This window comes from Macaca thibetana, chromosome 17 (assembly GCF_024542745.1).
Source record: "Macaca thibetana thibetana isolate TM-01 chromosome 17, ASM2454274v1, whole genome shotgun sequence".
Taxonomy (NCBI): Eukaryota; Metazoa; Chordata; class Mammalia; order Primates; family Cercopithecidae; genus Macaca; species Macaca thibetana.
Genome location: NC_065594.1, coordinates 4,455,445 through 4,476,690, shown reverse-complemented (window position 1 = coordinate 4,476,690; position 21,246 = coordinate 4,455,445). Strand labels below are relative to the sequence as shown.

The 21,246-nt window shown below is 47.7% G+C and overlaps 1 protein-coding gene across 2 annotated transcripts in view; it reads left to right on the top strand.

Moving 5' to 3' along the window:
* The window catches only part of CENPJ (centromere protein J), a 43,468-nt gene that overhangs the window by 16,151 nt on the left and 6,071 nt on the right, over positions 1 to 21,246 (top strand). For both annotated transcript variants that reach the window (XM_050766798.1, XM_050766799.1), the window contains exons 7-11: positions 93 to 1,716; positions 3,009 to 3,141; positions 8,210 to 8,375; positions 17,711 to 17,935; positions 21,052 to 21,136. In XM_050766798.1, coding sequence (XP_050622755.1) covers positions 93 to 1,716; positions 3,009 to 3,141; positions 8,210 to 8,375; positions 17,711 to 17,935; positions 21,052 to 21,136 — 2,233 coding nt within the window. The remainder of the gene's footprint in view (positions 1 to 92; positions 1,717 to 3,008; positions 3,142 to 8,209; positions 8,376 to 17,710; positions 17,936 to 21,051; positions 21,137 to 21,246) is intronic.

Genomic DNA, 21,246 nt, shown 5'->3' with positions numbered 1-21,246 from the left:
TTTAGAGATTTATCTATAATTTGCCTTAAAAATAACTTTGAGATGACTTGGATATACAAAATTAATTCAAATATTATTATTTTATATTTTAGGAAGCAGAAGGACCACTGCCAATCAAAGCAAAACCAAAAAAACCATTTTTAAAACGAGGAGAAGGTTTAGCCAGATTTACTAATGCTAAATCTAAGTTTCAAAAAGGGAAAGAAAGTAAACTAGTGACTAACCAGAGCACTTCCGAGGACCAGCCACTATTTAAAATGGATAGACAGCAACTCCAGCGGAAAACCGCTCTCATAAATAAGGAGCCGTGTGCAGACAACCCTGCCCTTAAAAAGGAGAGTAAAGCTGGAACCAAGAGTGGTTCTGTCACCCTCAGTCAGAAGCCGAAAGTGCTGAAGTGTAGTGACAGGAAAAGTCTTTCTCCATCAGGACTGAAAATACACACAGGGAAGAAATGCGATGGGCAATGTAGAGACCAGATCAAATTTGATAAAAGAGTCGCATCTAATAATAAAGAAAATGTGCCTGAGAGTCGAAAACCTTGTGATACTGGCTGCACAGGGTGGAATAAGACACCAGGTAAAGACGGACCTCCTCTTTCAGCGGGGCCGGCCAGCCGCCTGGCTTCCAAGAGCCCCATGAGGGAGACCGTGAAAGAGTCTGAATCTTCTCTTGATGTTTCTCTTCAGAAGACGTTAGAGACTTGGGAACGAGAAAAGGAAAAGGAAAATTTGGAATTAGATGAATTTTTGTTTTTAGAACAAGCTGCTGATGAAATATCATTTTCTAGTAATTCCTCATTTGTACTGAAAATCTTAGAAAGGGATCAACAGATCTGCAAAGGTCACCGGATGTCTTCCACCCCTGTCAAAGCTGCGCCACAGAAGACAAATCCGGCAGATCCCGTTAGTCAGTGTAGCCGCGGTGAGGGTTTGGACCACACTGCACATGAGAAGGACGGTGAGTGTGAAGTCACACCCAAACAACTCCGTTCACTGTCCTCAGCTGATGATGAATCGAGGGAACAGCCTTGTAAAATCAGTAGGAAAGCCGTCCAAAAGAGCACTTCTGAAAATCAAACGGAATGGAATGCAGGTGACGATGAAGGTGTTCCGAACAGTGACAGTAGCAGTGACTCTGAGGAACAGCTTGATATTACCATGAAACCCTCATCTGAGGATAGAGGAAGGGGCTTCAGCAGCAGAGAGGACAGCCCACACAGCTGTGATGGTAAGGGGCCTTTTAAGGACACCGGGGCCCAAGAAGATAAAAGGAGAGACGTCGATCTGGATTTGTCTGATAAAGATGACAGTAGCGATGAGTCTGTCATAGAAAGCGTAAAACACAAAGCGTCTGAGCCTGCAAGACCCTCATCCCTAAGTATGAGTAAAATGGACTTTGATGATGAGAGAACTTGGACTGACCTTGAAGAGAACATGTGTAATCATGACGTTACTCTTGGGAATGAATCCACTTACGGGACGCCGCAGACATGCTACCCTAATAATGAAACAGGTGTCCTGGACAAAACAATAAAAAGGAAGATTGCACCAGTCAAGAGGGGAGAAGACTTGAGCAAGTCCAGGAGGAGCGGAAGTCCTCCTCCTACATCGGAGCTGATGATGAAATTCTTTCCTGCTTTGAAACCAAAACCGAAGTCAGATTCACACTTGGGAACCGAACCCAAGTTAAACATAAGTCAAGACCAACCACCTGGTGAGTCAGAGCATTATAAAATATGTATCGGAATGTTAGAAAGTTAACATTTATCGGTATGCTGTCAGAATACTTAAAATCCTAACTTTCCTTATTGCTCAATAGAAGTCAAATTAATGGGTGATTGTAAAAATTTGATTTATTTTGTGGGTCGATATAATGCCTTAAAATTAATTACTTTTTAATAAAGTGAGATAACATCAAAGCTTCTACGTTTCCATTCTTCCCCAGACCTGGTTCAAGTTCCCCTTCTAGAGGTACCAGTATTACCATTTCTTGTGTGTATTCTAAAGAGTCCATGCATAAAAAAGCATATGTGTCAGTTTGTGTATAATTACCTTTCTATACAAATGAAAATATGCTTTTTGCGTACTGTCCTGCACCTTGCTTATGATAAATTTTTAAGATTGTTCTAACGCATATACACATCTTCCTCATTCCATTTAATAGATGTGTAGTGTTTCTGTTGATGTAACAAACTTTTTAAACTCACGCTGAAAGATTCCTTTCCATTATATTGTATTATAAACTCTGACTGCCTAGCAGAGCATAGGTGCTTTAAAATAGAAATTATAACGTTATTTTTCAAAAACTCTGATTTTAAAAGTAATTTTTTTTGTACAAAGTTTGGAAGCTTAAAAAATATAGAAGCAAAAATATTTACAACTTAACTACCCAAAAGTGACTGCTATGCCATTTTGGGATATTTCCTTCCAGTCATTTTTTCTATGTAGTTTTAATATGACGGAGTTTATGACTTGCCTCATTCCTTTAGCCTTGTGGATCACATTTCTTTTCTAAAAAAGTACTAACTGATGAAATGCTTCTTTGAATTGAAGGACAGAAGCACTGGCTATTTTACATTTTAAATAGCAAATTTGATAAAGGGAAAAAATTTTAATTTGCATTTATTTGATTAGTAGTAGGGGGTAAACTGATTTTGGTGTTGATTAGCTCTTTAGATCTTTTGTTGATTACTTATTCATGTTCTTAAGCTATTTATATATATCGGTCTTTTAAAAATGGATTTGAATGATTTCTTTTTGTGTATCATGTTGATTCCTTATCAGGTCAATACTCTTTTCAGGTAGATTAATTCATAAATACACACTGATTTCCTCAGGAAAGTTAGGTTTAATATTTTTCCTTTTCATATTTGAAGCATTGTTTCTAATGCATTTTAATGGCACAGATGTTTGCCATATTCTTGGTTCTTAGTGTTACTAGCTAGTTGGTGTTTTTGCTGCAGTAAGGCCTTTTGTGAAGTTCAGTATTTATGGCCTATTTCATAGGTGACAATGCTCGATCCCAGGTTTTGAGAGAGAAAATTATTGAATTGGAAACAGAAATAGAAAAGTTTAAAGCCGAGAACGCATCTTTAGCTAAACTTCGCATTGAACGAGAAAGTGCCTTGGAAAAACTCAGGTACGTTTGGGTCTGTAAGTTGGGAAAAAATACTCAGTGATTCAGTTATACCTTTAAGACCATCTGTAAACAGTCTGAAACATTTTAAATCAATCCAGCAAATGTAACTGAAAAGGAGGCGAAATCTGTTATCATATACGTTTTTTTACTGAATAAAATGACCCAGTGTAGTCAATGATGTGTATGAAGGGGAATTTTCTTAGTGGAGAGAGCATATATTAAAATTTGAAAAGCAGTTTGGAGCTGTGGTACCTTCCCTAGTTAGTGTGTTGGTTTCTCTGGGCTGCTGTAACAAAGTACTCCCACCTAGGTGGTTTTAAACAACAGAAATGTATTTTCCTGTGGTTCTGGAGGCTGTAAGTCCAAAGTCCATGCACCAGCCAGGCGGGCCATGCTGGCTCGTCCAGCTTCTGGTGGTTTGGGGCACTCCTTGGTATTTCTTGGATTGCAGCTACATCACGCCAGTCTCCGCCTCTGTGGTCACACAGCCATCTTCCCTCTGTCCGTGTCTTCACATGGCATTCCCGTCTGTGTGTGTGTCTGTCTTGGTGCCTCTTTTAAGGATAGGGTCATACTGGATTAAGGGCCCACCCTACTCCAGTATAACCTCATCTTAACTGGCATCTTACTTATATCTCCAAAGGCCCTATTTCGGCCGGGCGTGGTGGCTCAAGCCTGTAATCCCAGCACTTTGGGAGGCCGAGACGGGCGGATCACGAGGTCAGGAGTTCGAGACCATCCTGGCTAACACGGTGAAACCCCGTCTCTACTAAAAAAACATGAAAAAAACTAGCCGGGCGAGGTGGCGGGCGCCTGTAGTCCCGGCTACTCGGGAGGCTGAGGCAGGAGAATGGCGTAAAAACCCGGGAGGCGGAGCTTGCAGTGAGCCGAGATCCGGCCACTGCACTCCAGCCAGGGCGACACAGCGAGACTCCGTCTCTCAAAAAAAAAAAAAAAAAAAAAAAAAAAAAAAAAAGGCCCTATTTCCAATAAGGTCACCTTCACAGGGATTAGGACTTCAACATATTATTTTCGAGGACACAGCTCCACCTACAGCAGTCAATAGTAGGACATATCGTTTCCTACCCTAGGTCATGATCTCACCCGACCTTATTGGTTAGCGAAACTTGAACTGAACTTACATGAGACTATTTATATATATTTATTATTTCTATTACATATATACATTTTATGTAGGCATTTTTAAATTGTACTTGTGAATAGTACTAAGTTCTATTGCAGAAACACCAATACTTTTTATTCCAGATGTTGCTCTGGGTTTTGTTGGGGATATTATATGTCACATGCACACTGTATTTCTTTGTTTTTTGTTTTTGTTACTTTAACGTTTGAGGAGAAATTCATTCAACTGTAGTTCCCATGGCTGCCTGCTGCGGGATTGGATCTAGGAGATGGTAGCTGCTATGCAAATGCTGACATTTGCCCAGATTTCCCAGCCTCTCTCTTCTTTAGCACTCGCCAGGTCGCTGCAAGGCTTTCGTTAGTGTCCAGAGTTCCCAAGTGGTTGGTTCTGACAGGTGCTGCTAGTTCAATAGCGGCTTTGGTGGAGGGAGTGATTCTTGGAGCTTCCTACTCCACCGTCTTCCTTGACATCTCTTCCGTGTTTCTTCTCTAAAAACCTGAAAAATAGGAATTCTAAAGCACACCTGGCCCATAAGTTCCAGATAAAGGGTTATAGAGAGCTATTAATCCACTTAAAAAGGAAATTCAGTTACTATACTGTATTCTGCACTATGCTTAAAAATCAAATTCTGAAAATTTATTATTTTTTAATTGAAACATCTTTGTTTTTCTGCTGATACATACTGTAAATATATACTTATTATAGTAGTGATGGGTAAAACGTGGAACTTATTCCAATCCCTTCTCCACCCAAGATGACTTTTAAATAAATGTCTCTTCTTTGGGAGGCCGAGACGGGCGGATCACGAGGTCAGGAGATCGAGACCATCCTGGCTGACACGGTGAAACCCCGTCTCTACTAAAAAAATACAAAAAACTAGCCGGGTGAGGTGGCAGGCGCCTGTAGTCCCAGCTACTCGGGAGGCTGAGGCAGGAGAATGGTGTGAACCTGGGAGGCGGAGCTTGCAGTGAGCTGAGATCCGGCCACTGCACTCCAGCCTGGGCGACGGAGCGAGACTCTGTCTCAAAAAAAACAAAAAAAAAAAGTCTCTACTTCATTATTTCAAAATGGACCTTTTTCTTTTAAAGAACATTTAAATCATAAGATAATGGCTGGGTTTTTTTGTTTTTGTGTGTGTGTTTTTTTAAGCATTTTGCCTATGTCAGTTTTGCTTTGTTCCAAGAAAAATTCAGTCCTCAAATTTAGACATTGTGTTATTCTTCCCAACTTACAGACGAGGAAACTGATGCACTGAGAAGAAAGTTTTTTAAGTTTACCTCCTTAGTGACAGAGCCTCAGTGGCAGCCTAGGCAGTGCGGTTCAGCAGAGCCCTGGACTCTGCTGTATGGGGTCTTTAATCTGCTTTTTATTTTATTTTTATTTTTTTGAGACAGCATCTGGCTTTGTCACCCAAATTGGAGTGCAGTGGTACAATCTTGGCTCACTGCAACCTCTGCCTCCTGGGCTCAACCCATCCTCCACCTCAGCCTCCTGACAGGCATGCGCCACCACGCCTGGATAATTTTTGTATTTTTGGTAGGTACGGAGTTTTGCCATGTTCCCCAGGCTGGTCTTGAACTCCTGGGCTCAAGTGATCCTCCCGCCTTGGGCTCCTAAATTTCTGAGATTACAGGCATGAGCCACCATGTCCAGCCCTGCTTTTTATTTTAACAACGTAATAGACATCTTACCCTATTAGCACACCCTAGTCTTCTGTATCCTTGAAATGACTGTATTGTATTAATGCTACTGTGACTAATCTGTTAGTGGAAATTTAGCTTGTTTAGAATTTTTCACTATTACAAATCATTCTGTGGGGAATATCATCGTATGTATGAGGCACTTTCTATTTAAAAATATACTTCCTTGTGATAAATTTTTAGAATGTCTGTTGCCCCAGTCAGCATCTGAGGCTTCTTTTCACCCCTTTCCCCATCACTGGAGTTGAGCGTTAGCAGTCTCTCACATCTTGCCAACCTGGTAATTATACCATCTTTCACCTGCTGAAGTTTGCATTTCTTTAATTATTGATAAAGTTGAGCATGCTTTAATATTTAGCGGTCATTTGTGTTTATTTCGTAACTTTCTTTGTGACCTTTGCTCATTTTTCAGGATACTAAACTTTCTCGAATGTGCCACAAGTATTCCTCCCCCGGTGTTTGCTTTGACTGTATGATTGTGCGCACACTGTCGACCTTTTGCATATTCAGTCAGTAGGAGTATCTTGTACCTTATCTATCTGCTGCCCCTCCAGTGAGCAGGGAGGGACTTGTCCAGTGTTGAGGCTTTAAATGCTGTTATGCCCCAGATCCAGACCTCTCACCCACATCCCCTATCCCACTGCCTCGTTGTTGTCTCTACCTGGAGAGCTGATGAATGTTTAAATTGATCATTTAGAAAAAGTGAGCTCCTGACGTTCCCTCCTGAACTTTTCTCTTCTTCTTCCCTGTCTCGGCATGAAGTCTGCTCTTCATTTGGCCAGTGGAAAATCTTGGAGTCGTGCTTGAGTCTTCTCTTGCTCTCTCAGTCCGTTTCTAACCCGACTGCTTCACTGCCTCAGAGCTGCCACTCTCGACCAGGGCCCCATTGGCTTTCCCTGGTTATTAAAATCGTTTCCTAGTAGGTCTCTCTGCTGCCCATGTCTGTGCTCTTCACACACATCCATAGCCATCCTGTGTTTGGGTAGTTCATCTGATCAAGGCCACCTCCTTTTTTTTTTGGAGATGTAGTTTCACTCTTGTTGCCCAGGCTGGAGTGCAGTGGCGTGAGCTCGGCTCACTGCAACCTCCACCTCCCAGGTTCAAGCGATTCTCCTGCCTCAGCCTCTTGAGTAGCTGGGATTACAGGCGCGCACCACCACGCCCGGCTAATCTTGTATTTTCCGGAGAGACGGGGGTTTCTCCATGTTGGTCAGGCTGGTCTCAAACTGACCTCAGGTCCAGCTGCTGACCTGATCTGCCCGCCTCGGCCTCCCAAAGTGCTGGGATTACAGGAGTGAGCCACCGTGCCTGGGCTGTCTCCTTTTTTGACACCTTCTCCTGCTACCCATCCTTTGCTCACTCTGTTTTAGCCACACTGGCCTCCTGGCTGTTCTTTGAACACCTCAGCCACATTCCTGCCTCAGGGCTTTGGCACTTGCCGCACCCTCTGCCTGCACTGCTGTGTGTGGACACCCTTGTGACCGCCTCTCTCATTCCGCGCCCTCTGCCTGCACTGCTGTGTGTGGACACCCTTGTGACCGCCTCTCTCATTCCGCGCCCTCTGCCTGCGTGGACACCCTTGTGGCCGCCTCTCTCATTCCACACCCTCTGCCTGCACTGCTGTGTGTGGACACCCTTGTGACCGCCTCTCTCATTCTCTTCAGGTTTCCCTCATGTTATCTCAGCAGGAGAACCCTCACATGCAGTTTCACCCTCCCATTCTGATATTTCCTAAACTTCTGCCTTGCTTTATTTCTCTTTAATGCTTCTAATATTCCATGTACTTATTTACCTTCTTTATTATCATCTGTCTTCCTTTAGAATGTAAGAAGCTGCATGGGAATAATTTTTTTTTTTTTTTTTTGAGACAGAGTCTCTCTCTGTTGCCCAGGCGATCACAGCTCACTGCAACCTTGAATTCCTGGACTCAGGCCTGCCTCAGCCTCCCAGTTTTGGGATTACAGGCATAAACCACTGTGCCAGCTAGAATGTTTGTTTTTTTCCCTGTGGTTTCCTCACCACCTTGTAGAATGCCTGATTCATCGTAGGCACCCAGTGAATGCTTGTTGGACGAATGCTTTGGTGAGTGGATTGGCTGTTATTTCAGGCCTCTGGATTGAAGATGAATTCACCGGGACTAGCAGTTACTAGCCTGTCAGCAGGTCCTGCACATCACCGCACCAAGATGGTCTCCTTAGGTGATAACATAATTTGGTCATTTTAGGAAAGAAATTGCAGACTTTGAACAACAGAAAGCAAAAGAATTAGCTCGAATAGAAGAGTTTAAAAAGGAGGAAATGAGGAAGCTACAAAAGGAACGTAAAGTTTTTGAAAAGTATTCTACAGCTGCAAGAACTTTTCCAGATAAAAAGGAACGTGAAGAAATACAGGTATGCTAGCTCTTTGTTACATTCATGTAAGTTAGTAAAGGTGACAATCTTGTAAGAATCTCAGTTATTTCTTATGTCATAGCAAAATGTATCAATCCATCATTCATTCATTCAGCAAATAATCTGTCTGAGACAGTGCATCAGGAATGTCTTCTGTAGTCTTGAGTTTTAAAGAGTAGAAGATAACAGTTCTTTTCTTACTAGTAAAGGCTTCCTAGAAAAGACCGTGATAATATCATAGATGAATTAACAAGCCTGGAGCTGGAAATTCACCGGCATAATGTTGTGTTAATCTTTTTGACCTACCACACACCACCAAATACTGTTAGTTCTGTTCATTTATCATAATTTACGACCGTAAATAACCAGGTCTTTAATTCTAAAACTTATAAACTGATAGGCCAGATTATCAGTCCTGTTCATTTCATAGTTAGAAATGGACATGTTAAAACTATAAACCTTCTAGAAAAAAATAGGTGAATCTACTTACAACATTGGCATATGCGAAGATTTCTAAGAGAAGACACAACTATAAAAGAAAAAATGAATATATTGGACTTCATCAAAGTTAAGACTTATCAAAAGAGAAATTTTAAATGGCTATCCATTGCTTCTAGCATAAAATGGAAACTCCACTGTCTGTATTTTAATTACTAGCATTTCTGAGTTCCTTCCTTTGCTTTCTTCCTGTCTCGTGTAGCCATCCTGGTCTGCACACCTACACCTTGAGTTATTGAACAGCACGGTGCTCAGGGTCTTTAATTCTCTCTTAATTTTTGTGGGAAGAAACGTACTATTATGTTTTGGTTAATACTTAGTTTATTAACTCTAATATGTTAGATGTTGGCAATATTAAAACTTTTGTTTCAAAAGGTAATATAAGTATATTATCATTCAAAAGTTACAAAAAGATGTGTGGAGAAATTTCTCCCTCACCCTTGCCCTGGCCACCTGTTCAGTTGTTTTTTGAAAACAATTTTTTATTATGGAAAATTTCAAAAATACATAAAGGTATCATTTTGTCTTTCTAATTTCATCTCTCTCGCCTCGTACTCTTTTTTTTGCTTTTTAATCTGGAATTTAAAAAGTGAAATCCCAGACATCTGCTCATTTCACCTATACATAGTCTAGTATGTTTCTCTGAGAAAGACACCTTTAAAAAAATAAGACTATTGACTGGGGGCGGTGGCTCACTCCTATAATCCCAGCACTTTGGGAGCCGAGGCAGGCAGATGACTTGAGGTCAGGAGTTTGAGACCAGCCTGGCCAGCATGGCAAATCTCCATCTCTACGAAAAATACAAAAAAATTAGGTGTGGTGGTGCGCCTGTAGTCCCAGGTACATGGGAGGCTGAGGCAGGAGAACCACTTGAACCCAGGAGGAGGAGGTTGCAGTGAGCCAAGATCATGCTCCTGCACTCCAGCCTGGGTGACAGAGTGAGACTCCCTCCACTGAGCGGGGTGGGAGGAATTATACCTTTGTCACACCTATAACAAAATTTATAGTATCAATGAATTCTTAGTCCATATTCAGATTTTCCAGTTGCTTGGTATCTTTACAGTTGGTTTGTTTGCATTGTAATTCACCTTTCTTGAGGCAGCCAGTGTTATCAATCTCATATCTTTCCAGAGAAATTCTTAGAAAGTACATACATATATTCGTGGTGTTTTTTTTTTTTTTTTTTTTTTTTTGAGACGGAGTCTCGCTCTGTCGCCCAGGCTGGAGTGCAGTGGCGTGATCTCGGCTCACTGCAAGCTCCGCCTCCCGGGTTCACGCCATTCTCCTGCCTCAGCCTCCCGAGTAGCTGGGACTACAGGCGCCCACAACCGCGCCCGGCTAATTTTTTGTATTTTTATTAGAGACGGGGTTTCACCGTGGTCTCGATCTCCTGACCTTGTGATCCGCCCGCCTCGGCCTCCCAAAGTGCTGGGATTACAGGCGTGAGCCACCGCGCCCGGCCCGTGGTGTTTTTTTTAAAACATTAATGATAGTCTACTGAAATCATGATGTATCTTAACAGAACATCTTTATTTGTTTTATTATTGTATAGAATTGTAGTATGTGCCATAATTTACTCACCTAAGCACTATGTATTTCTGTTCTTTTTCTGTTTACAAGAATCCAAGAAGGGCTGTACTGAATAACTTTGTGCATATATGACCTCTCACAATCATTCTCCCACTTATTCATTCAGCACATGGCTACTGAGGACCTGCTGTGTAGCAGGCATGTACTGGGAATGCAGCAGTGAACAAAACCAATCAATCCCTGTCCTCATGTAGCTTATGTCCTGGAGTATATCTCTAGGATGGATTCCTACAAGTGAGATGTTGAGGTTAAAGGTATGTACATTGATACAAATTGCCAGATTATCCCTCCATAAACATCATGCCAAATTTTAGTTCAGTTTTATTTTTTATTTTTATTTTTTGAAACACTTCATAGCCCAGACTGGAGTGCAGGGGCTAAATTTCAGCTCACTGCAACTTCCATCTCCCAGGTTCAAGCGATTCTCCTGCCTCAGCCCCTCAAGTAGCTGGGATTATAGGTGCCCACCACCATGGCTGGCTAATTAATTTTTAGTTTTACTAGCAATTCTTAGAGGGTTTTTTGTTCTCTGCTTGATAGGTAAGAGGTTAAAAATTGATATTAAACTTAATTGAATTTCTTTTAAACAATCTGAATTATAGTTACAAATTTAATATGGCTGTTTTTGGTGAACAAGCCATATACTTAAACAGTAGTTATAACAAATTCTGCTCTCAGAAAACTTAACTGAATTAAAAACCATAGCCTATTCTAAAATACATAATGGGTTTGTCATTTCATTTTTCTTTCTGGATCTCCTAGAATTAGAGATATTTTAAATACCTTGCTGTGTTATGAAAATCTTACCAGATCCGAAGGGAAAAAATAAATAACCTCCTTAGATCACTGATCCAAGGTTATGAGATAGATTGTTTTCCTTCTCCTGTTTCTCATACCTCTGATCCTGACTGCTTCTTTCAAGGTGATTCAAACCAGAGCAAACACTTCTTTTTGTTGTTGTACTTTGTTAGGTGAATAACGTGGGTTTTCTCTTTTTTTTTTTTTTGAGACGGAGTCTCGCACTGTCACCCAGGCTGGAGTGCAGTGGCGCGATCTCAGCTCACTGCAAGCTCCGCCTCCCGGGTTCACGCCATTCTCCTGCCTCAGCCTCCCGAGTAGCTGGGACTACAGGTGCCCGCCCCCTCACCTGGCTAGTTTTTTTGTATTTTTTAGTAGAGACGGGGTTTCACCATGTTAGCCAGGATGGTCTCGATCTCCTGACCTCGTGATCCCCCCGTCTCGGCCTCCCAAAGTGCTGGGATTACAGGCTTGAGCCACCGCGCCCGGCCGTGAGTATTCTTTTCTTGCAACTTGGTGCCTTTCCCTCACACGACGTGTTCTCTGATTCTCAGGCTCTGCAGTCCAGGCTGCTAGCTCTTATCCCTGTGTGGCTATTTCCATTTAAATTAATTAGAGGTAAATTGAAAAGTCAGCTTCTCATTCCCATTAGCTACATTTCCAGGACTTAGTAGCCACCTGTGGCTGGCTGGTGGCTGCCACACCGCACCGTGCAGGACTGGGCACATCCTCACTGCTGGCAGCTCTGGGCTGTGCCCATCAGTGGGCTTGTTGGGTGATGAGGCGCTGGGCTGGTGAGTTGCCTTCCCTCTTCAGGAACTCATTCTTGAGCTCGCCTTTGTTGGTTTATATGATTCCTGGTGTTGATTGAAGTTTTGGAACCAGTTCATACTGGTTATCATGTGTGGTCCTGGGTATTCATTATTTCTTGCTGGTTTTGGTGCAGTTCCTTTTCTTCCTTACACGGTTTGGCTTATTCATAGCTCCCCATATTTACCTTTCTCTCTACTTCTGTGCAAAAATATACTTTAAAAACAGATATATACTTCATAGAAAAACAAACCTATGTTTTTTGATACTCTATTAAATCATCCCAAAATTAAGGGGAGGGCATATTTAACCTTCCTTTACATTACAGTTATGTTAAAAATTATTTTATTTTGGGTATTCTTTCAGTACATTTATTGAGAACCCCTTGTGTACTAGACACTTGTAATCATTGAGGAATTGATGATGAGTTAGCCATTTCTGCCCTCCTGGCATTTACATTCATCGTTCCTGAGTCATAGCTTTTCACACAGGTTATTTTAATTAATTATAAATTTTCCATTTTGATATTTAAGTGGTCCCAACTTGACCAGTGGGGGAGCCCCTTTAAATCCATGGCTCCCTTGCCACTTAGCGCTGCCCTTGGCGTTTTGAGAGCACTGCTTTCTGGAACAACGGGTTATTTAAGACTATTTGGTTTTGGCTTTCTTTCCTTTTTCTTCTTTTCTTTTCTTTTTTTTTTTTTTTTTGAAACAGTCTCGCTGTGTCACCCAGGGTGGAATGCAGCGGCGCTATCTCGGCTCACTGCAAGCTCTGCCACCTGGGTTCACGACATTCTCCTGCCTCAGCCTCTTGAGTAGTTGGGAATACCGGCGCGCGCGCACGTGTGCGTGTGTGTGTGTGTGTGTGTGTGTGTGTGTGTGCACCGCGCCCGGCTAATTGTGTGTGTGTGTGTGTTTAGTAGAGACAGGGTTTCATGTCAGCCAGGGTGTGTGTGTGTGTGTGTGTGTGTGCGCCGCACCCAGCTCTGTGCGTATGTGCGCCGCGCCCGGCTAATTGTGTGTGTGTGTGTGTGTGTTTAGTAGAGACAGGGTTTCATCATGTCAGCCAGGGTGTGTGTGTGTGTCGCACCCGGCTCTGTGTGTGTGTGTGTTTAGTAGAGACAGGGTTTCATCATGTCAGCCAGGGTGTGTGTGTGTGTCGCACCCGGCTGTGTGTGTGTGTGTTTAGTAGAGACAGGGTTTCATCATGTCAGCCAGGGTGTGTGTGTGTGTCGCACCCGGCTGTGTGTGTGTGTTTGTGTGTTTAGTAGAGACAGGGTTTCATCATGTCAGCCAGGGTGTGTGTGTGTGTCGCACCCCCCGGCTGTGTGTGTGTGTGTGTTTAGTAGAGACAGGGTTTCATCATGTCAGCCAGGGTGTGTGTGTGTGTGTGTCGCACCCGGCTGTGTGTGTGTTTAGTAGAGACAGGGTTTCATCATGTCAGCCAGGATGGTCTCCATCTCCTGACCTCGTGATCCGCCCATCTTGGCCTCCCGAAGTGCTGGGATTACAGGCTTGAGCCACCGCGCCCGGCCTTGGCTTTCTTTTTTAAACCTGCTCTGGTCTGGCATCCGCTGCGCTGCAGGAGCCGGGCCGCTCTGCGTGTAGAGCCTGTGGAGGCTGACAGCCTTCTGCAGGTCCGGAGTCCCCTGGGTCTTCCCTGCCTTGGCTCCTGCCCTTTCTTCCCGTTTTCACAGCGCAGGCTCTCAGCTGTGCTCACCGGGGCCTGGCCAGCAGGACGTGGAGCCGCTGCAGGGTGTGATGACGCTGGGGGACCTCGAGATTTCCCGGCCACGCCTCGGAGCTTTCGCGCTGTGCCGGAAGTCTGCTCCCCAGCCGCGGATCCCCCCTGCCAGCCAGGCCTACTGGCTTCACCCCACAGGTCGTTTCCTGCTGCCCCTTTCTCCTCCCGCTCGTCTCCCATCTGTCTGGGTCTGGACCCTCACCAGTCCCCCAGCCTAGGGGCTCCCTTCTCTTCCTCTCCCCCCTCCCCAGGGTCTCCGCCCGCTGGCTGCGGCCTCTCCCTCCCTCTGCACCCCGAGGGCGTCTCATCCTCCACCCAGTCCATCCCCGTGTCCAGCCCACGGAGCCCACTCTCCGCCTCCACCTTCTGTCTCCACCACGCGTTCTCCCCAGCCCTTCCTGTCTTTACTGCCTGCTGGCGTTTCTTCAAACAAGTCACCCAACCCCGCAGCCCTCTCTGTGTTTTCCTTCGCAGCAAAACTTAAAAGCCTTGCCCGTATTCACTGTGCCTGGATCTCCAGACGTCACCAGCTGTTTTGCCACACGCCCTGCGGCATGGCCTCTGGTCATTCTATGGCACTGACACGGCCCCTGGCGAGTCCTTGTGCCCACCCGGACCACGAACCCCAGGCCTCGTCGGCAGCCGTCTGCCGGTGTCCATCCTGCTGCCATCCTCCCCTGTGCTTGGGCCAGAGGCCTCGAATCATTCTCGAGGCTTCTCTTGCTCTTCCACTCCATGCTGTTCTGACACAAAGTCCACTCAGATTCCAGTTGCCACCTCTGGGTTAATGACTTGGCCTCTGCTCTCACCCAGTCCCTGTGGCGTCGCTCCAGGTGACAGCGGATCCCCTCTGCTCAGACACCTCCGTGTGCCTCTGCCTGCCTTCCTCTAAGACCCTCAGTCCCTATGTGATTGGGCCTCTTTTCCCCTTCCTGTCCCTGGCCAGTCCTCCTGCCATTTACTTGTCACCTGTGCTGGTCCCTTGCAGTGCTGGCATAGTGCCAGGCACCCTCCTGTTGCTTCCCACACGCGCTGCCTCCCCCAGCTATGTTCAGTGACACCCAGCTTATGTCATGCTGCCTCCCCGCACAGCTCTGTCACTTCACCTTCTCTGGCTACTCTCCCGTCACCCCCTCACCTGCCCCGGCCACTCTCCCACTCTCTCCCATCACCCCCTGACCTGCCCCAGCCACCTTCCCACTCTCCCGTCACCCCCTCACCTGCCCCGGCCACCCTCCCACTCTCCCGTCACCCCCTCACCTGCCCCGGCCACCTTCCCACACTCTCCCGTCACCCCCTCACCTGCCCCAGCCACCCTCCCACTCTCTCCCGTCACCCCCTCACCTGCCCCGGCCACCTTCCCACACTCTCCCGTCACCCCCTGACCTGCCCCGGCCACCCTCCCACTCTCCCGTCACCCCGTCACCTGCCCCGGCCACCCTCCCACTCTCCCGTCACCCCCTCACCTGCCCCGGCCACCTTCCCACACTCTCCCGTCACCCCCTCACCTGCCCCGGCCACCCTCCCACTCTCCCATCACCCCCTCACCTGCCCCGGCCACCTTCCCACACTCCTGTCACCCCCTGACCTGCCCCGGCCACCCTCCCACTCTCCCGTCACCCCCTCACCTGCCCCAGCCACCTTCCCACACTCTCCCGTCACCCCCTCACCTGCCCCGGCCACCCTCACACTCTCCCATCACCCCTCACCTGCCCCAGCCACCCTCCCACTCTCCCGTCACCCCCTCACCTGCCCCAGCCACCCTCCCACACTCTCCCGTCACCCCCTCACCTGCCCCGGCCACCTTCCCACACTCTCCCGTCACCCCCTCACCTGCCCCGGCCACCCTCCCACTCTCCCGTCACCCCTCACCTGCCCCGGCCACCCTCCCACTCTCCCATCACCCCCTCACCTGCCCCGGCCACCTTCCCACACTCCTGTCACCCCCCCTGACCTGCCCCGGCCACCTTCCCACTCTCCCGTCACCCCCTCACCTGCCCCGGCCACCTTCCCACACTCTCCCGTCACCCCCTCACCTGCCCCAGCCACCTTCCCACACTCTCCCGTCACCCCCTCACCTGCCCCGGCCACCCTCCCACTCTCCCGTCACCCCTCACCTGCCCCGGCCACCCTCCCACTCTCCCATCACCCCCTCACCTGCCCCGGCCACCGTCCCACACTCCTGTCACCCCCTGACCTGCCCCGGCCACCCTCCTACTCTCCCATCACCCCCTGACCTGCCCTGGCCACCCTCCCACTCTCCCGTCACCCCTCACCTGCCCCGGCCACCCTCCCACTCTCCCGTCACCCCTCACCTGCCCCGGCCACCCTCCCACTCTCCCGTCACCCCTCACCTGCCCCAGCCACCTTCCCACACTCTCCTGTCACCCCCTCACCTGCCCCGGCCACCCTCCCACTCTCTCCCATCACCCCTCACCTGCCCCAGCCACCCTCCCACTCTCCCGTCACCCCCTCACCTGCCCCGGCCACCCTCCCACTCTCCTGTCACCCCCTCACCTGCCCCGGCCACCCTCCCACTCTCCTGTCACCCCCCTCACCTGCCCCGGCCACCCTCCCACTCTCCCGTCACCCCCTCACCTGCCCCAGCCACCCTCCCACTCTCCCGTCACCCCCTCACCTGCCCCGGCCACCTTCCCACACTCCTGTCACCCCCTCACCTGCCCCGGCCACCCTCCTACTCTCCCGTCACCCCTCACCTGCCCCGGCCACCCTCCCACTCTCCCGTCACCCCCTCACCTGCCCCGGCCACCCTCCCACTCTCCCGTCACCCCCTCACCTGCCCCGGCCACCCTCCCACTCTCCTGTCACCCCCTCACCTGCCCCGGCCACCCTCCCATCACCCCCCACTGTCTCTGGCAGAGTGAGCCTCATCAGATAGAGCTTTGTTCTTAGTATTGCAAGGGCCTGTGACACTGCCTGATAACAGATATTTTGTAAATATTAATTGCTCTTGAATTCTGCATCCATTTAGATTTATATTTTACCATTTTAGTATGAAATCCATCTTCCTGCATGATAAAAATGCTTACCAGAAAGTTTTCATTTATTGGTCATAATCCGTCTCACAAATGGGAAACCTGATGTTCATGGAGGTTGTGGACCTTGTTTTAAGCTTTCAAGTCAGAAAACTCGGACGTGAACCTTGATGTCACCCAATCCAAAGTCCATGCCCTCTATGGTGGGGCCCGGATGTCCTCCCTATCCTCACCAGGCCGCCGGGTGGCTGCCGCAGGGGTTACTGGGTGCAGGTCATGGGCCGGGCCACGCCCGCTGCCTCGCCACTCGTGGGCTTCGGTGCCCTACTCCTTCCTTGGCTTGCAGTCAGTGGCTTTCACTTGCAGCTGCACGTGATCTCGAATTGCTTTTAGACATTTCCCCTTATTTTAGTCTCTCTAAAACAACCAATTTTTTGGAAATTTATTTCTTCTCATGAATTTCAGATAGTTTTCAGGGCAGGTAGTTTTGACTTTGGAATCTTTTATTCTTTAGCTCTACTCTTCCTTCACTTATTCATGAGTTCCTGTTGCATTTCTTCCTTTCCGGATCTCCCCCATGGATCCCTTTCGGTTAATAGCTCAGGTGAGGTCTTTCCTAGGTCATGGCAGTTTTCTGCTGTTAGCTCCCATATGCTGTCTGCCTTCCTTTCTCCTGGCTTCTGGAATTAGGTTTGCTGATGGTCTGTGGTGAGACTCTGATCCCCTCCTCTCGCTGCTGAAAACCGCAGTGGTCTTAGAATGTCGTCTGCTGACTAAGCCTTCCCTTTCTGGCCGGCTATTCTGTTTCATTGCTGGGTGTCTATTCTGTTGTCTTAATTCTGGTAATGTAGTAATGTTTTTTGTTTTTTGTTTTTTGTTTTTTTTTTTTTTTTTTGAGAGACTTTAAAACAGCAAATAGCAGACTTACGGGAAGATTTGAAAAGAAAGGAAACCAAATGGTCAAGTACACACGGCCGTCTCAGAAGCCAGATAGAAATGTTAGTCAGAGAGAACACAGACCTCAGGGAAGAAATGAAAGTGATGGAAAGATTCCGACTGGATGCCTGGAAAAGAGCAGAAGCCGTAGAGCGCAGCCTTGAGGTGGAGAAGAAGGACAAGCTCGCGGTAGGCGGGGAGGCCAGTGGGTTGTCAGGCCGGGGGAGCTTCAGTATCTGAGCGTTCAAATTCATGGAGTCAGAAAGTAGAATGGGGCTGCCAGGGGCTGGGGGGCAGTGGGGAGGGACTGTGAACATGGATAGTTTCCGTCTTGTAAGATGAAAAGTGTCCTGGAGCTGGAGGGCGGGCGATGGTTGCAGTATACCCCAGAGATCCTTAATGCCACTGAAGTGTGCACCTAAACATGCCAAAGACGGTGAATTTTATGTGATACCTATTTTACCACAACTAAAAAGATTGTCCAAGCGTTGCCATACACGGGTACTTGGCAGACTCATTTCTCTAATTCCTGTGGAGGAGGTTTGCTACAGTAGGCAGATCATCTCTGTTAAAACAAACCAGGGGAGATTTTGGCCGAGAGTTGCACGCATATGACCCTTTTTAATCAAGTAATTGGTCTTTCATTCATCTTTGTGAACAACCAGGGTGTGCCAGGCACTGCGTTAGGCGCTTGGGGTACAGCAGTGAACAGACAAAATTCCTTACCCTTATGAAGCTTACATTCCAGTGGTGGAAGAAAGACTGTAATAAGTCAAATAATAAAACGTGTGGTGTGTGAGATGGTGATGAGACCAGGAGAAGCAGGGCGGTGGAGTGGCGTCACCATCTGGGTGGGACGGCCTGGGAAGCGCATGTGAGGAGTGGCTGGGTGGCCGCCTGAGCCTGCAGAGGAGCCCCAGGCTGTAGCCGCGCCTGAGTGGGCCTGGGACGGGGCAATCGGAGTATGGGCGAGGAGCGGTGGGCCAGCCCTTGGGGTGGGATGGGACAGTGGGCGGTGGATGGGAGTCCTAACAGATGGCAGCATGCACCTGGGCATTTTTTGAGTGAGGGGGAGTCTGGAGGGCTCTGAATAAACGGTGGCCAGGCCTCTTTACCTCTGACTGCTGTAGACCAGGAACAGGTGGAAGGGAGCGTGGGCAACACCAGGCACGCGGTAGGGCTCGGGGGACCGGGTGGCGGTGGCGGGTGGAGAGAAGCAGTCGTGTTTGTCGTTGAGCTGTGTGTGTGGTTGGTGGTGACATCAAGGAAGGAGTCAGGAATGGCCTCAACTTAGTTTTGTGTGTTGGTCTCACGAAGGGGCCACTGACTAGGAGCAACTGCAAGAAGGGAGCACATGGCCACCAGGAACTCAGGCTTGGACAGGGACATTGAAATGCCTACAAGACACACGGGAGATCCAACTAGGCAGCTGCACACGGCAGCACAGGCTCCGGTTGGGGACAGACACCCGGGGTCATCCGATGTGTGATACAGCACGGGGCAGGGAGAGGCAGCAGGGCTGTGAGTAGGCAGGGAGGCGTGGGTGAGCAGCCAGAGAGCAGGAGCCAGGAGGCCGTGTGGTGTCCTGAGAACAAGTGAAGAAAAGGCTGCAAGGAGGAGAGTGGCCGCCTGTGTCGGGTGTGGCAGCAGCTCAGAGGACTGAAACCGGCCGTGGGGTTTACCAGGTGGGAGGAACTGTGGGCCTTGAGAAGGTCTGTTTCCCTGGAGTGTTGAAGAGGAAAGCCTGATTGGCTGGGAGCAGATAACAGCTTTGTAGTTTTGCAGTAAATTAAGGACATGAGGGTAGTGGCCATAGGGAAAATGTTTTGTTTTTAAGATGGTAAAATTAACAGGTGTTTGTGTAGTGGTTGGACTGATTCAGTGGAGAGGAAGATATCGATGCAGGAGGAAGTGGAAGAATTGCAGAAGCACCACAGTTGGCGAAGTGAGAGGAGCTGGGTCCAGGCAGGGAGTGGAGGGCAGGCTGTGGCCAGGCAATGGCCTTCATGCCCAGAGGCGGGAGGTGCAGGCACAGCCCGGGCTTCTGTGAGGGCGGAGGTGGCAGGAGGGGAGGAGATACAGAAAGCCAGAGGTCATCTGTGTGAACAAAAGCAGAGGCTGGGGTAATAGAGTGATTCGTGGCTGTACCTGGGCCCACCTGGGTCAGAGACTGAAATTTTAAAACGAGAATTGCACGTATGTTGTTCTTAGCTTGTGGTCATCCAAGTGAATGCCACCAAGTGAGCAGAGGGAGGGAAGCTAACAGTGTGTGTGACAAGAGTGCCTGCGGCGGAGCATACTTTAGCTGCAAGAGGACAGTGTGGGCCCGGAGGCTTTCAGGACATGGCAAGCACTGGGGGTCGAGGACCCGCAGGGCCATGTCTGTCGGCTGTGAGCGTGGTCAGGGCCAGGAAATTAACAGAACGAGCTGCAAAGACGGTAGAGTAGTGAGAAAGTAGCGTTCTGCTCCTCGCCGCCCCCTACCTTTTAGTGTGAAAGCTTCCCAAAATAGAGAATAGGGGAAAGAATGTACAGTTAACACCTGGGTACCCACTTGGATTCAACCACTAGGAACATTTTGCCATAGTTCTGCCTGTTTCACTGAACCATTTGAAGGTAGTTGTAGGAATCATGGCATCTCACCCCTAAATGCTTTAGCATTTTATTAAATTGCATTAACTTTTGAAGAGACCAGGCTGATTATTTTCTAGAATGCCCCACCTTCTGGATTTTTGTAAGTAGAATGCCTTGAAATTAGTAATTTTGTGGTTATTGATAATTGCAGACGTTGATAGTATTGATAATAACAAGTTCTAGGGTTGACCACTGAGGTAGGACACCAAGAAGGACAGCACTGGAAGCATCATCTGGCAGGCAGGGACCTGGTGGGGGCTGGGGCAAGTAGTATTGGGGCTTGATTTGGCCAGAAATGGAGGTGGGATGCAGAGAGGACTCACCCCACCTCATCCTCACAGGGAGTGCTCGTGGTGGTCTCGGGGAGAGCTGGGCTCAGCTGGACTGTCCTGGGGGGAGTGTGAGTGGGGAGCACCCTGCTCTGTAATGGTGAGAGGAGATGGTTCAGGTTACCTTGCCTGCTGTGTCCTCACTTGAATGTTTGTCAAAAGGAGCGTGCGTGCGTGTAGGGATTCCTAAATAACAGCTTGTTTTGGTCTATTGTATAAATGAAAATAATATGAATAAACAAAACCCACGGCGTTCTCATCACTAGCTGAGTTTTATTAGTTTCACTTAGTGTATTAATAGACTAACACTCATTTTAAATAAAAAATTCTCTTATGCTATAGAACACATCTGTTCGATTTCAAAACAATCAGATTTCTTCAGGAACCCAGGTAGAAAAATACAAGAAAAATTATCTTCCAATGCAAGGTAAGAGGCTGCATGATCTTTTTACAAAACATTTCAGAATGTAAAGAATAAAGAGTTTATACCCAACTTAATAAAACATTGTAAATGTAATTGAAGCTCCTCTGCATCAT